Below are 15,638 nucleotides of genomic sequence, written 5' to 3'. Positions count from 1 at the left end.
CGCTCCCATTGCTATGTGCGATCGAGGAATACTTATGCGAGGTACAATCACACGAAGCCGACAAACAAAGCAAGTCGTGCCGCTAAAGTTTACGTATTACGTGATATTCCTGAAGTCGAAATGGTGTTCCACATCAGCCGTCATGGCCGCGAGCGGTGGTGGTTAAAGACTCTCATGTCCACGTTTAACACACACTTGCAAATATGAAAGAAGTTGGAAGGAGCTACAGTCGTCCACGTTACACAAGTTGAAGAGCATCGCGCGCGTCGTGCGGAGGTTGTGGGTTCGGCTACTATGCCGGTGGCAGGCTCTCTCTTTCTTTCACTTCCCTTTTGCCTTCATAAAAAAAAATATGCAGCTTACCGACAAATTAGCCGTCATTTAATTTAGAAAAAATAATAACTGTTAATATCTCCTATGTCGTTCTTGGTTTCATTGTCCGTTGGCTTCGCATTGATATTACAAAATATTGAACGACTCTGCTCTCCTCGTCAGTCTTCTCCTTTGTACACAAGACACGGGTGATGAAAACCTGCCGCTGTCAGCACGTTCTGGGCCTGCGAAAAACAATCTGCGCATTCTCTGAATTCGTCGTATGACAGCGGGAAACGACGACTATGCCGTGCCGTGCAGTATACACACCTCTCGCCATATGATTTCGGCTAAGCGCAGGTTTGTTCTCGGTGATATATATATATAGGCACACGTTTTGCAACGCGGCTTCATATACTATAGACACAGCTCCAAAAAGAAGATCAGTGCACCGGCCTCGCCAGAGAAACAAACTCAGCAAGATTTTAAGTTTCCGAAATACCGCCGCGTGCGACGGGGGACCTTAAAGCTCGGCCTGCCTCCCAAACAGCCCTTTCGTTTACCCCGCAATTTTCGTCGTCGACGACGACGACAACGGCAGCAGAGGCCCGTCCTCGTCGTGCATTGTCAAACAAGGAGCTGTTCTTTTCTTTTCGTCTCAAACGAGAGTAGAGAGCACCCAGGAGAATAGACTGAAGCTAGTGCAGCTACATCAGCGAATGAATGGAGAAAGAAATAAAGGTGAGCAAAATAAGAAATAACTATGAAAACAAACGAGGCCGGCAAGGGAGTGGTCGCGCAGGAAGGCAGGCGCATGCCCCGCCGTGTTGCTCTGATCGATCTTGTTTCTTGCAGAGCGCCAACTGAACTATAACACGCGCCGAGTCGGTAGGTTCGTGCAAAAGTAGAGACAACTATATGGCCTCCGTTATTGAGTTCGTTGCGAGGTATCTTGGAGGCCATGAGATAACCGTAAAAAAAAAGCTTCCTACAACAAATACTAAAGGAAACACGGGCTTTAGCGTCCGTGGGATTCGCAAGCGTGACGATTCAGTCTACATGGCCAATGATGGCGTGCTATTGGGGAGATTGTCGAATTCCCCCATATCGTCGAATGCACCACCATGACAACTCTGACCGCCACAAAGGGCTGCTGTGCACGGCATCCCCTATCAATTCAAAAATATCGCCATATACATGATGCTCTAAAAGCAATGGCGTCCACGACGTGTTTCCGGCTCCGCAATCACTTCCGGACACGTACAACCCGGAAAAGCGTGGCGCTCGACATTTTGTGTCGATTGCAGGGGAGGAACGGTCGCTGGGCGTCGTGGCTTTGCATTTCACCTATTACGGAATTTGGCAACGTGCGGAACTTGGCGATGTCCACGAGGTGCCGATATTATAACGGTTAGGAAAGCGAGCCGTTCGCTTGCCGTCGCGTTATTGGCCAGAATCACGCCTGTACGTCGTCCAGAACGTCTTTTTGGGCCAATCACGCAACGTCAAGCGAACGGTTAGCACCGCACGGTTAGTACAACACGAATTTGCCTAAACTTCGTCCTTCTGTATTCAGACTCCTTTCATACTTTGCTCATTGATCGTATTCCACAAAATATTGCGTTATAAAGGTAGCAGTTTGTCAATAATTGCGCATTTGCACACTCATTATTTTCTGCGCTTAGAAAAATAAAAGTGATTGCTTAAATGTGTATACGCGAATAAGCGTTGTCCAAAATGGCACCCCCAGCGAGTAAGGCAAACAAATCTCGAAAACCACGCTTTCGTGTACTGCAAGCGCCGGAAACGATCGCCAGAGCCAGAAACACGTTATGGTTGCCACGTTTTGGACACCACTCATTTCAAGCTAGATAAGCCATGGCGAATGAAGGCACGAAACGTTTGGAGCCACAAGAACGAAGATAAGACAAATCCATCTACTAAGCAGCATTCCCAAGGTATCTGAATGTTCGCAGTGCCAGAATTCCCTTTGGTAATTTTAGTAGGAAACTCTATGGAAACAAGTATGCCAGCTCAGTCATAGGGGGCGTGCGTGCGCTGAGGGTAAAAATGGGAGGATGCTCCCATCTTCGAAGGCGAGAGAGAGAGAGAGAGAGATGGGTGGGCGTGGGGGGGGGGGGGTGATTCAGTTAGGCTGGCGCGGGTTAAGGTTAATTAGTGATAAAGGCGAAGTCTCACCATCAGACCGCGTAGAAACAAAAGGTAGAAAGGCGAAGGAGTGGCAAAAAAACACTTGGAGGCGCGGGAGAAGACGGGAGAGGCAGACTGATAGGAGACGATGACGCGGCTGGTCCCGGCGCCGAAAAGACTGTTGTCCGTTGCTTTCGGGAGCCGGCCCGAACGACGCGTATACGCGTCCGCTCGGGCGCGCAGCGCGGCCGCGTGTGCACTGTTGCGAGATGGGCCCGAAGCCCCGGACGTATATCCTCGGTGGCCACACGCGAAGCAGCGCGCTAACGCGTGAGCGTCGCAGCGGGAGCAACAGCGGCAGTCGCCCAAACCCAGCGCCATTCCATGGGAGTTCCCGCGCTCTTCTGTTTTGGTTCGTTTCTGGCGTTGTTGTATTTCTTTCGCTTCCCTCCTTGCTGCTATATCGCTATGGCAGGCGCCTTTTGCCTGTCTTCTTGTTCTGACGAAGCGCGAGAGAGGCAGGAGAAAGGGGGAGGGGAGGGAGAGAGAGGTTCGTGTTTCGCCGCGCGTGAGTAGGCACGCGAGAAGACAAGCCAAAAGTCGTCCGCGGCCCGGGTCCGTCTGGCTACACGACGACCGACTCTGGGGCTCGTTTATCTTCGGCCATCGCACGTCTGGCCGATCCCGGCGCGCCGTGAGTCCCTCCAGCTTCGTTCCCCTCGACTTCAACGTCATTTCCGCCCACCTCTTCCAGCCTTCGCCTCCTTGCCATCCGACCCTTCGTGTTCGCAAGGCCTCACGTGACAGCGTTTTATTCTAGGAGGATGTGTCCGGTTTAGTGACGCTAGATAATAGAGCCCGGGACGCCAAAATGGTACCTCGTTGTGCTCTGCCGACTGACCAACCAAGCGATAAATATACAAATTGATTGATTGATTGATTGATTGATTGATTGATTGATTGATTGATTGATTGATTGATTGATTGATTGATTGATTGATTGATTGATTGATTGATTGATTGATTGATTGAGAGCTCTGCGGTAATGTTACCCACGTCGGTCTGTTAAATGCGCGCCGAGACCGCCGAAGATTTATTTATTTATTTATTTATTTATTTATTTATTTATTTATTTATTTATTGAAGACAACGCAGGGTCTACGAGGACCCGCATCGTTAGCCCAGTAGCTATGGCGTTGCGCTTCTGAGCACGAGGTCACGGGTTCGATCCCAACCGCGGCGGTCGCATTCCGATGGGGGCGAAATCCAAGAACGCCCGTCTACGATGCATTGGGTGCGCGTTAAAGAACTCCAGGTGGTCAAAATGAACTCAGAGTCCCCTACTTCGCCGTGCCTCATAATTTTATCATCGTATTGGCATGTAAAAACCCGGAACTGAATTTTCAGGGACTATCAGGGAAGGTGCAGCGGAATTACTGCAAAAATTCAATACGCGTGTAAACAAAGCAATGCGCGATAATATAGAGTTTTATAATAGGGGCCCTAAACGTTTTGGGACCCCAAATAAATAGTGTCGAAGCCACTGCGCATGCGCGAGACGCAAACTGCGTTTGGCTTTTGCGTTGGAAACGCTATTTCACCGATTTAGCGTGAGCCCAAATAGCGGCTCCAAAATCTTTGCGTCAGCAAACATGGCGGCACCCATGGAAGCGACGGCTCTAACCTAGCACAAAACTGGGTTCGATTCGTGGTAACGCGTGAATTTCGCAAGCTAGGAGAAGTGACTGCGGTTATCGCTTTCTGTCAACTAGCGTGTGTTATGAAGATAGATTTATTAGACGACGCTGATTCCGAATTCGATTGTGGATTTTATGGCTCGTGGGCCTAACACGGCTAAGCTTGGCTGGTGAAGGCACGTAATGTTGGTTTGCTCAAAACTAAGCGCGACTAATTTTTTGCTGCTTACAGAATAACCTCTAAATTATAATTAAACGCGAATACACGCAAGTCAAAATTACTATTCCTATCATAATATGGTAAACTTTATTTAATTATTTCTAATAGTTTTTCTTTGACGCCGTAGTGGCGCTGTCAGCGCAAGACGCTACCGCAAACGCAAATCCGTATTCTAAAACTCTTCATGCCTGCGTGCTCCAACGCTAACACCCGCAAAGTTCTTTGGGGCCCCAAACTATTGGGGCCCCTATTCTAAAACTCTCTAATACGAGACTGCTGAACGCTAACGAGTAGACGCAGTAAAGAAAGCTTCTTGAAATTGCCAAGGATGAGATACACTTTGACAGCAAGTTACACTACTAAGCCTTTATACTAGTTTGTGTTATCTTGCATGGAGCCTCTTGTCTGTCATATACCTCCATCCACGGAAAGAAAGCATAAAGAGAACACAGGTAAAAATATTTTGTAGGCGCGTGTAGAAATCTCGGAGGCAGCGGCAGTAATTCGCCGAGTGTGCGCTAGATGGCGCTGCATTGCCGGGCCGGATATAACTGGTGCATATTGCTCCCTTTAGGGTGCCATATACATCCACGTAAAGTAATTCTAGCACCCGAGCGTGGTGATGCAGGGTGCTAATACCTGTACTTCAATATCGCGGACGCGGAATGTAGGAAGAGGTCAAGAAAGTTGGCAGCCAAGTACAGGGCAACTGAAAGTGTAAATAGACAACCAGAAGTCAATAAGAAGAAAGTGATAAAAACAGGGACGGTAAACTGAATACGAAAGAACGAGACAAAAGAAAAAAGCATGGAGATATACAAAGATGGCGCGCAAGAAAATAGGATAGAAAATTTGTACAATAACACAAGAGGCAGTGCTTTGCTATTTGGGGCCGAGCCGGCTGCCTGATGACAAAAACGTACAGGAGCAAGTATAGGCAACAGGACGAGAAGTATGCCTACAGTAGCAATATTCTGGAGACGACTAAGCACATATCGAAATGGAACGACAACATATTCACCCTGCAAGAACTGTAAGAATGTTCCCCTTCCGTTAGCGTTAACTTATCAGCGGTCAAGTAGGTAAGGCAGTGGTGTTTAGAGTAGTAGCAGAAATAAAGCAGAAGAGAAATGGATCCGAGGTAGTTACCGGTGTTGCCAATTTAGCGGCTTTCCTGCTAAATTTAGAGTTTTCTTTTTGCGCTGCGTAGCGGGAAAATTTGTTGTCTTGCGGGCAGCGGGTTCTTTTAGCGGTTCTCCTGTGATTTTGGCTTCTTTTCTTTTTTGCGGTACAAAAACCTACATGTGTTTTGACAATAATTCCTCCTTCATGTGTTATAAGTGCGCAGCTTATCCATGCCGCTCTGAAAGTTAGAGAAAATTATCATCTTTATCAACAAAGAGTGCGCTTCGCATTTCTTCCTCCATGTCTTCACGCCTCCTCTGAACTATAGCTCTAGCAGTCTCGGCCGCTCTTAGCAGCCTCCACTGTCCGCCATTTTCGCAGACGCACTCAACGGGGACCTCGCCTCGTCAAATACCTCCGATGAAATGCATCAAAAAAAAAAAGAAAAAACGGGAAGGAATGGTTACAGGAACCAGCTCTTCGAGCCTGGTTGATGGAAGTTCCAGGTGACGTACGCCAGACGAGCCAAATGCCGCTGTCGCAAAAAAATTTAAACCTTGTGCAAAGCTCGGGGGGAATTCGGTCGCGCGCGCTGTTACGAATAAACATATTCCGGCTGATGAACCATTTCTTTTTCCTCCGGTATGGACGTACAACGCTGCAAGTACCCCAAAATAAGCCTCGGGCGTCATGTGCTGTTGAGGAATGCCTTGCAGTGTTCGTGTGCGCCCACTCTACAATGGTGACTCGTTCGTGATATACCGTACCATGCCAGATTGATGGACTCCAACGCACGATGTGTGTGTGCTGTGCTATGTGCTCTTTCTCCTCCTTCCCCATCTTTCATCTCCCCCATCCCTCTCCCATGTGTAGGGTAGCAAACCGGTTAAGCTAAACTGGTTAACTTCCCTGCCTTTCCTTCTCCACTTTTTCCTTCCTTCCTTCCTTCCTTCCTTCCTTCCTTCCTTCCTTCCTTCCTTCCTTTGGAGCACCCGAGCGCGTGGAATGATAACTGCTGCTTCGGTTGCGCGCGGTCCGAACACGTTGTTCGTAATGTCAGCGCGATGGAGGTCAACGGAGGTCAGCGATGGCAACGACCACAAAGCTGTAGCGGCGTCAGCGAACGAATACACGAAGAGGACGCGCGACCATACCAAGGTCACCAATGAGATAGATGCTTTAAAGAAGAGATGGACTAAATAAATAAAATGCAGTCAAGCTGCTACGCTGCAGTATACCGGGTGCTTTATTTTAACGTTCACGGTTCTTTCTTCTTTTTTTCAATTTCCTCAGGCATATACACCACAAGTATACTGATTCAGCTGTATTACTCAAAGATGCGGGTTTTACTTACCCAGAAAATCAATACGAATAATTGACTAATTTACAAGATTTTGCTAAACTATACTTCAATTTAATCAGTTTAGTGCACGTATTTTCATTACGCGAATTCAAGTCAGCGATCTCACAAGGCACTTGGAACTAACTTTCAGACGACCACTATAGTTTTGGGATAAGCACAGTCAAACTTGGGGTAAAAACGCACTTTTGGTCAATTTATTATTATGTTTTTTTTTTTTACAAAAAACGCCCTTTTATGCAATGTAACTAAAAAATTACCGGAACACCAATGCATTTCTTCGCAAACTTTGGGATCGCACATCTGGAAAATGGTTTCTTCCTCAGAATTCATTCCAACTGTGTAAAATTTTCGGAAACAACCGGCTACACTTCGTAAATTACATTAGGTGCGGCAAAGTAATTAGTATCAAATTTAAGTAAAAATAGCTTTTTAATTATTGAAATATTCACTTTGATTTCTCATGCGAATATTGTCCGCCTCTGAAAGTACTCCATCTCAAGAAGTAGACTTTTGCTACATCCCTCGGGTGATTTAAATGAAAACATCTGTTAACTATAAAATAAAACTCCGCGTATAGTAACACCTGATTAGCTAAAGGAGTTTCACTGAATAGTTTATCGCCACCCCGTTTGGAACGGGGATGTGATTACAAATCATCATTAGAACACATACATGAGCAAATATTGGCAGCAGGACGAGAAATGTGTCTGCTGCTGCAAAAGTTGGAGCACAACTCAGTACATCATAATGAAATGCAGAGGAATTCACACAGCGATAACCGTAGGGGACATCCTCCTTCCATACGCGCTGTGGTTCTACGAAGCTACAGACACACAGCGAAGATGTCGGGATGATGCCATTATTCCTTTCCATGAACCTTCCTCCCCTTTGAGGATTTCCGCTAAACTCATTCGTCATGTACGGTGTGTAAAGAAGATGGCGGCCATGACGTGTTTTCGGCCCCTGCAATCGCTTCCGGTATACCTGCAGTACGCTAAAACATGGCCTTCGTGATTAGCAGCCATTGCTCCGCGGAAACTGACGCTGCGAGATGTCATTTCGTCGCCACAAACTCAGTGGTTGTCGGAATGAGGTTATCGGCCCGATTTCACAAACGCGGTGGTACGTAAGGTTAATTCGTGAAAACGTACACGTTACCAACCACTCGCGACACCGAAACAATGAAGACATCCACCACTGACAAAAAAAATTAGCAAAAGGAAGTTCTCGAGCATAAAGTTCTTGCGTATCCGAACTCCGGAGCGGTCTGCGTTCGCAGTTAGCAGTCGGGAAGTGCAGCACCTAAGAAGCACGTCCGTGTAAAGAGTAACCGAAGGAAGACTGGAGAATCAAGAACTGCGCACGAAATCTGTGCGCGCAAATAAGCAGACGATGCTGTGTCTCTTTGACTTGTCGTTCCAAGCAGGTTGCTATTCTGCTCATTGTAAAAATCCGCCGGAACGTCGAATTCGCCATCTTGTGTGTTCTGACTGGCCCGCGGGGCTGTTACGCCCTCTCTGATTGGCTCAAAACGCCAACATGGCGGAATTCGACAATGTCCGGAAGAGCAACCCCGGATTGCCCTGGACTGCACAGAGTGTTGGGAATCTGATATCACAAATCCAAGAGACCCGAGCTCTAATGCGAAGAGACGCGCAGCCCAATAAAGCGCGGGTTGTCACGCTCGCTTTCCCCGGACGATGCTGCTACAACCACGGCGTTACATCATTCCGAAAAAAAAGAAGAGGTACGAGCGAAGGGTAGCGAGGGAACTGTCGGTAGCCAAAGAAGGGATCACAGCAACAAAAAATAAGGAGACAGAGATAAAAAAAACAGAAAGGAAGGAAGGGTCGTTCAACTCACCGACATTCTCCATGCTCTGCGTGAGCAGCGCCTCGAACGTGTGTAGACTATAGCTCTCTGCGTCCATTCCGCGCGCCAGCGCGTTCCTGAGGTGCGTCTCGTACTCCATGAGCAGCTTGCTCGTGGGCGACTCCTCGTGCGACGCCTGCCTCCGCGGGGTGGCGAGACCCGAGGCGACGGCGCTCCCGCCGCCCGAGCCACCGCCGACGCCAACGCCGGCAGCGGCGGCCTCCCGGCCCCCTTCGTCCGAGCTGGTGTCGTTGCTCGAGCTGGGCGGTGTGGTGGCGTAGCACAGGTTGTCGTACAGGAAGTGGTCCGACGGCGGCGACCCGTCGGCCAGGTCCAGGCCCACGCTCCGCTCCAGGCTCCGCCTCCTTCCCGACTCGGAGCGGTGCTCGCGGTCGCGGAGTCGCGGCGTCGTCGAGCCGTGCTGCACCGAAGGAACCGACCGCCGGTGCTGCTGTTGCTGCGGCGGAGGGGGCGGCGGCGCCCGTAAAGAAGAGGTTATGCATAACGCATATACGCACGCGCGTGCGGTTATGCGTTATGCGAGAGAAAACCGCAAGGGTCGCATTATCGACGCAGAACGAAGAAAAAAAAAAAGGGGGGGGGGCGACCGCCGGTGCTGCTGTTGCTGCAGCGGAAGGGCCGACGGCGCCCGTAAAAAGGAGGTTATGCATAACGCATATGCGCAAGCGCGTGCGGTTATGCGTTATGCGAGAGAAAACCGCAAGGGTCGCATTATTGACGCAGAACGAAAAAAAAAAGGGGGGGGGGGGGGACCGACCACCGGTGCGGCTGTTTCTGCGGCGGAAGGGTCGGCGCCGCCCGTAAGAAGGAGGTGATGCATAACGCATATATAGCACGCGTGCGGTTATGCGTTATGCGAGAGAAAATCGCAAGGGTCGCATTATCGACGCAGAACGAAAAAAAAAGGGGGGGGTACCGACCGCCGGTACTGCTGTTGCTGCGGCGGAGGCGGCGGCGCCCGTAAAAAAAAGGCTATGCATAACGCATAACCGCACGCGCTTGCGGTTATGCGTTATGCAAGACAAAACCGGCAGGGTCGCATTATCGGCGCAGAACGAAAAAAGCAAGGCAACTCAACAACAGTTCACATCGAAGAAAGACAAGGTCTTCAGGGGCGCATTAGTGTATCATTCGGGGTTTTGTTTAGCCTGCACTAGCTTCGGGATCGGTACACATTTTTAGACTGCACTCCGGTGCCGGCCCATCTGGACCATCTTTGGTTGTAATTTCGACCTTCTTACGCTGATTTTGCATTATTACTGCTACAGAGGCTCTCCAGTAACTCAGTGCGTCTTTCTTTTCAATCCAAGCTTCATTTTGACGCCTGCTTCCTTCTTTAAAAGGCCTGAAATCGTCTGAATTACAAGACGAAAGTTGTCAGAAACACAAATCCCATGAAGCGCAAATCGATCTGAAGTCGCCAAAGGAAGAACTTCTCTTCAAAAAAGGAAATTATCCAGAACCCGCTCACTGTGGCAACCAGCTCACGCGAAGCACTTGTTTGGCACAAAAATAGCACTGAACTTGCTATTTAATGTTTTACTAGCGTAAGCGAGCGATTCAGTTGTCTCGAAGCGTTAGCTGTCGCGAGTGAAGGGTGGCGAGGGCGACAAATATATTATGATATTTATTACGCGCGTTTCTAAGCGGTAACGCACGTTTCAATCATCTCGGAGCGCTAGCTCCCGACTTTGAAGAGCGGTAAAGCTGAGAATTCAGCGGATGTTACCGGATTGTGTGTGTAGCATAATCGTTATACCATCAGGCTATTGTGCCTGGGGAGCCTCGTTCAAATCCCCCCCTTCGGACACGTAATTATATTATCATTATTACTGAGCGATTTCTTACGTTGAGCTCATCTGAGCCTACTTAGCGAGAACCCTACCAGCGACCGACAAACCAACCGACGCACCCACCCACGCCAAGTTTTAAGGAGGTAGGCAAAGGAACCTTCGCATACAAAAGAATACGCCTGTCTACAGCGCTTTAGCAAGGCATAAGAGAAGACCAGCTCAGAATGTGTCCAGAACCCAACGCTACGACTTCTTCTGTCCTAGCCATGCGTAGCTTTGAGAGTGTATGACACCGTAAACAGGTGGTGTCCAAATCCATGCCCCAAGAGACCGCTCTCTCTCAACAACATAAGCAGATCTAGAAGGATACGCGTTTGCTTGCTTCATGCACCAGAAGCGATTCGCAAGCCTTAAGCGCATCATAGAGGTCACGTTTTCAACATCACCTATTAAATAATCAGCCCAACCAATACATTAGTAAGATGGAAACTTGAAATTTTCAACAATGGATGCAGCGACCAGGTGCCAACGTTTTGAGAAGTAGACTTGTATATTTCATGGCAGCAGCTGGCTTTTCCTGGCATCATTAATTTGGCTAACTTTCCCTCAACGCTGACGACCATAAGCGGGAACGAGACGGAAGGGTGTTGTTTAGGTAAAGGTGCAAAAGTTGGTGAGTTGGCGTACAGTAAATCGAGTCGGCTAAAGAGAAGTGCTTGCTCCATTGTCCAAAGCCCAGTGTTCCTCAATCTGTAGATCGTAACTACTCCAGCTCGCGGCCTGTCGCGGAGGAGGTCGCGAAGGGGAAAGGAAAAAATAGTCCGTGGCCGAGACTGGGCGTAGTGCTCGAAAAGGAAGTGGAGCATTCGACGCCAAAAGCTTATACAAAGAATGGTAAACGCTGGTAAGCATGCCTCAACACTTACTATGTTCACATTTCCGGCGCACACAACTCCCGCCACCTCTTTTGCTTTCAATGCATGCATACTCGTGTGAAGGTACTTTTGCTAACTTGATTTCTCGGCGGAAGCCGCCTTACAAACGAAGCACATGTCTCAGCTGCACGACCACGTTGAACTGACAGTTATCATGTTCGCTTTCCACGCACTGTGCTCCAGAAACAGCGGCAATGTAGTCACATGGATCAATCACTACTGCTGACATGCTTTGTCCTTGGATAGCTTAACTTGTTGCTAATGTAACAATTTCCCTAAGGTTATATTGACCATAAACGTGGCAGTTTCTGTTTCACACGTCAACATTTACGCATACTGACATTAAAACGCATGTGGTGCGGACAGAAGCCGTACGCAAGAAACAGACTAGACGTTTTCTTTCTTTCTTTTTTCTTTATTCTGGACATCATGCAAGAACTGCTGCAGTGTCTTTGCGAATTTGTTGTCGATCACCCCACGGTCATAGTAGCTTTCAAGTAGCTCGCGCGGTAGGAAGGTTTCAGATCCATTGTTATATTCCTAATCACCACTGATAGCTTCGCAGCAAGATTCGAGCTCGCGGTATACGTGTATTTGACAACAATTAGAGAAAGGGACAAACGGAAGCGAAGATGAAACATTAAAATATCGTTCGGCCACAACACAGCAGATTTGCGAACAAGGCTCCGTGTGGAGGCCAAACAAGAATCTGTGTTTGCGCCGTAAGCAAGACCGGTGAACAACGCTTCCAGGCTTAGCGTTGACGTCTCGGCATTGCTTATGCTAGGATCGAAACGATGACGTTGGTAGAAACGTGGGCCGTAACGTTGGCGTTCCAATTCCAGACAGGCGAGCCATCTTCACAAGTCATTCGCGTGGACGGCTGAAACTTCATGTTTATCGTTTTCAGCCTTGATCGGCGCATGTTCCCTTTCATCAGGAACGTTAGACAGTTATGATGAGACCAGCAGCCCTTTCTTCCTTGATGCTCCTCCACCCCCCCCAAAAAAAGAAAATCCGTATCTATCTATCTATCTATCTATCTATCTATCTATCTATCTATCTATCTATCTATCTATCTATCTATCTATCTATCTATCTATCTATCTATCTATCTATCTATCTATCTATCTATCTATCTATCTATCTATCTATTTATCTATCTATCTATCTTCGTGTTGGGACAGGACGAGCCGAGCCCTCGGTGTCGTACCTGGTGCATGTGCGGCTGCTGTGCCGGCGGCGGCTGCTGCTGGTCGGGCGAGGAGGAAGAGGAGGGCGGCAGCGGGTCGAGCATGCGCTTGAGCGTGTTGGAGTCCAAGCTGAGCGCGGCCAGGTCTCCGCGCGCGCTGCCCGACGCCTCCTCGAACACGTTGTCCGAGCTCTTGGAGCGGCCGGACGCCTGCAGCTGCGGGCTGGACGGGCTGTAGTCGACGCTCTTGGCCTGCTCCTTGCGCGACGCGTACTGGTCCCGCAAGCGGTTCGACTCGCCACCGCCGCCGCTCCGGGAACCCGCTGCGAAAAAGTGGGATGAACGGGGTGTTATTAGCGACGGCACGAACCGAGGGATCCCCCCGCCAGTTGGCCAATATCTCCAACTTAGGGGGTTGCGTCAGTGAAGGATTTCTCGCTAAGCGAGAAAAGTGGGCGCTCTCCTTTTAACGAGGCGCCCGCGGCTTCTAGACGCGTTTTGAAACCGGTGCTCCTGCTGTTCGTCCCTCGGCTAGGCCGCGTCTTGTGTCAGTGGCTGTGAATAACGGGAGTGGAGCCGATGTTGCTTAAAGAGAAGAACATTTCCATTGGGATCAAAGAGTAATCTGTGCTTCCAGGGACGAACGAAGATAGCAAGTTGTTCAACAGTGGAGTGCAAATGAAGAGGCAGACAAAAACGGAGAAGAAGAAAAAAAGAGGGGGGAGGGCGTGTAACTGACGCTACGGCACGCCGTAGGGTAACGACCGAAGCGTGAATCTCAATATCCCGCAGAGGTCAGAAAACAAGCAGCAGGAATGCGGCTTCGCGCAGTCGTCAAGGTCAATTTTTTTTTTACGTTTATAGTTCTGGGATCCGCATGAACATCTCCGGAGTTCGCATAAATCCCACCATGGTGTAATATGGAGGCCTGAGACGAAAAACATTTTTCTCTCGCGTACGACCTTACCACCTCCAGAATCGTTAATGATATATTCCTGCCGGCGTATTCTGATTTGCGCTAAATGCAAAAAACGGCCGTCTGCAAAGATTTGGGTGCAATAGCCTCAGGCGGTGCACCCCACTTGGATGCCTGCATCTCTGCGACTAAACACACTCAGGTCTGCGAGTTACCAATACGTTATATGTTCTCTCATCTTCTAGGGGTGGGACTGTCCAACGTCATTTTGGAGCAATTTTTGGAGCAAGTAAAGTTGCGTTTCGGAACAGTTTGGAGGAGACGAAATTGCATTTTAGTGCAGTTTGTATCAGACAAAATTGCGTTTTGAAGGAGTTTGGAGCAGACCAATCTGAATTTCGGTGGAATAACGAAATGTGGAATGTGGCAGCGCATTTCAAAACCACTGCGGTATACAGAATAAACCAACACGATCGCTGTATACTGCAACTGTCTTAAGCAACGTCTTAAGAGGAAGCTTTAGCTCGGGCCAAACTCCGACGCAGCCTATTCAAATACGAGTAAAACGCGAAAACGTTTTTCTGAGATGACCCCTGGACCGATTTTAATGAGATTTGTTGCATTTGAGAGAGAAAATTGAATTCTAGTGACTGTTGGAAGCGAAATTTCGATTTAGGCCCTAAATTTCGTTTAAGACATTTTCAAAAGTTTGGAAGTTTGAAAATTTGAAGCACGAAGTTTACAAATTCATAGCTTTGCATCAAGAGCAGATATCACGGTTCTGTAAACGGCCTCAATTAGATCTTTCAAAGCGGACAAATTCAACAGGTCAATTTATATCTTCCGTAAATTTGTTACGTTGTTTACAAGGGTTCTGGAAAAGCTGTATTTCCATATTACTAAATTTCTCTCGATTTATGTGTAACAAATAAATTGTGCTCGATTTAGATGTTCTATCAGATTCAACTCACAGAATTGTATTATCATTTTCCGTTGCAGAGTTACGGAGTTGTAAACTTTATAGTATTGTTTTTTTGAAAATTTTTCAATATTTGCTAATTTTTTATAAAATATTGATGACCTAAATCGAAAATTCGAAACCAACAGTCACTATATTTTAAGGTTTTCTTTTAAATGCAACAAACCTCATAAAATTTAGTGCAGTGGTTGCTGAGGAAAACGAATTCTCTTTTTACATGTATTTAAATTGGAGCGCCCGAGCTATAGCTTCATCTTAATGCGACTTCTGAAGCGGATTACACTGATGCTGAAACCGTCAAGTACAAAAAATTTGGGTAATAGTGCCTGTACATTTTAATCAGCTGTAGCAATAAAGTAAAAAACATGCATTCTGCAATAGTGCGTCCAACATTGCTAAAATTAGCGCAATGTATATATATATATATATATATATATATATATATTATAAATGCATAAATGCTTCCGGTCACTTGCCGGAAGCGCCGAAAGTCCAGTGCGAAAATTACAAGGAACTACGGGAGGCGCCATCGTGCGTTGTGCGGAATGTGAACTGCTGCCCTCTTTTTAGGGCAACGAATCCATTCGCTGTTCGCAGCCACTGCCACAGCACACATGCCTAAGCCAATTTGGATCCAGCGTGAAGCAAGTTCGGTCAATTTTCTGTGTTTGGCGCAGTTTGGCGCAGGTAATTGGCGTTTGTATCAAGGCGTCGCAACTGGCACAGGAGTCCCGTCCCTGAGATTCGTAAAATAAGCGCCGTCAGATTATTTTTCGAACATTGCCAAGGTGTGCTCACGCATTGGCTAACTTAAGCATTTTTTTTTTTCATTCGCGGCAACAGAAGGCAGAACCACACAATTTATTCTTATTTCTATCGTGAGACGGTTAGCTTACAGCCCCGCTCGAACACATCAAAGGTGGGGCTCAGATCTACCGTAAGGAAATTTGCGAGAAACTAGTGTCGACTACTGCGAAAACTGAACTACTGCTGCATAAGGGTCAAAATATGCTGAAGAACGAAATTCGGTTGGCCATCCATAAATGGTCTTTTACCCAAAAC

The 15,638-nt window shown here is 47.9% G+C and overlaps 1 protein-coding gene across 9 annotated transcripts in view; it reads right to left on the bottom strand.

Moving 5' to 3' along the window:
• The window catches only part of sif (still life), a 305,006-nt gene that overhangs the window by 143,599 nt on the left and 145,769 nt on the right, over positions 1 to 15,638 (bottom strand). For 8 of the 9 annotated variants that reach the window (XM_050171630.2, XM_055066570.1, XM_055066572.1 and 5 more), the window contains exons 8-9: positions 12,703 to 13,004; positions 8,732 to 9,197 (exon numbers count right to left, since the gene is read on the bottom strand). In XM_050171630.2, the coding sequence (XP_050027587.1) occupies positions 8,732 to 9,197; positions 12,703 to 13,004 (768 nt within the window). The remainder of the gene's footprint in view (positions 1 to 8,731; positions 9,198 to 12,702; positions 13,005 to 15,638) is intronic. The other variant, XM_055066569.1, reaches the window with a different exon arrangement.

This window comes from Dermacentor andersoni, chromosome 6 (genome assembly GCF_023375885.2).
Source record: "Dermacentor andersoni chromosome 6, qqDerAnde1_hic_scaffold, whole genome shotgun sequence".
NCBI lineage: Eukaryota > Metazoa > Arthropoda > Arachnida > Ixodida > Ixodidae > Dermacentor > Dermacentor andersoni.
This window is presented reverse-complemented; position numbering and strand designations above follow the sequence as displayed.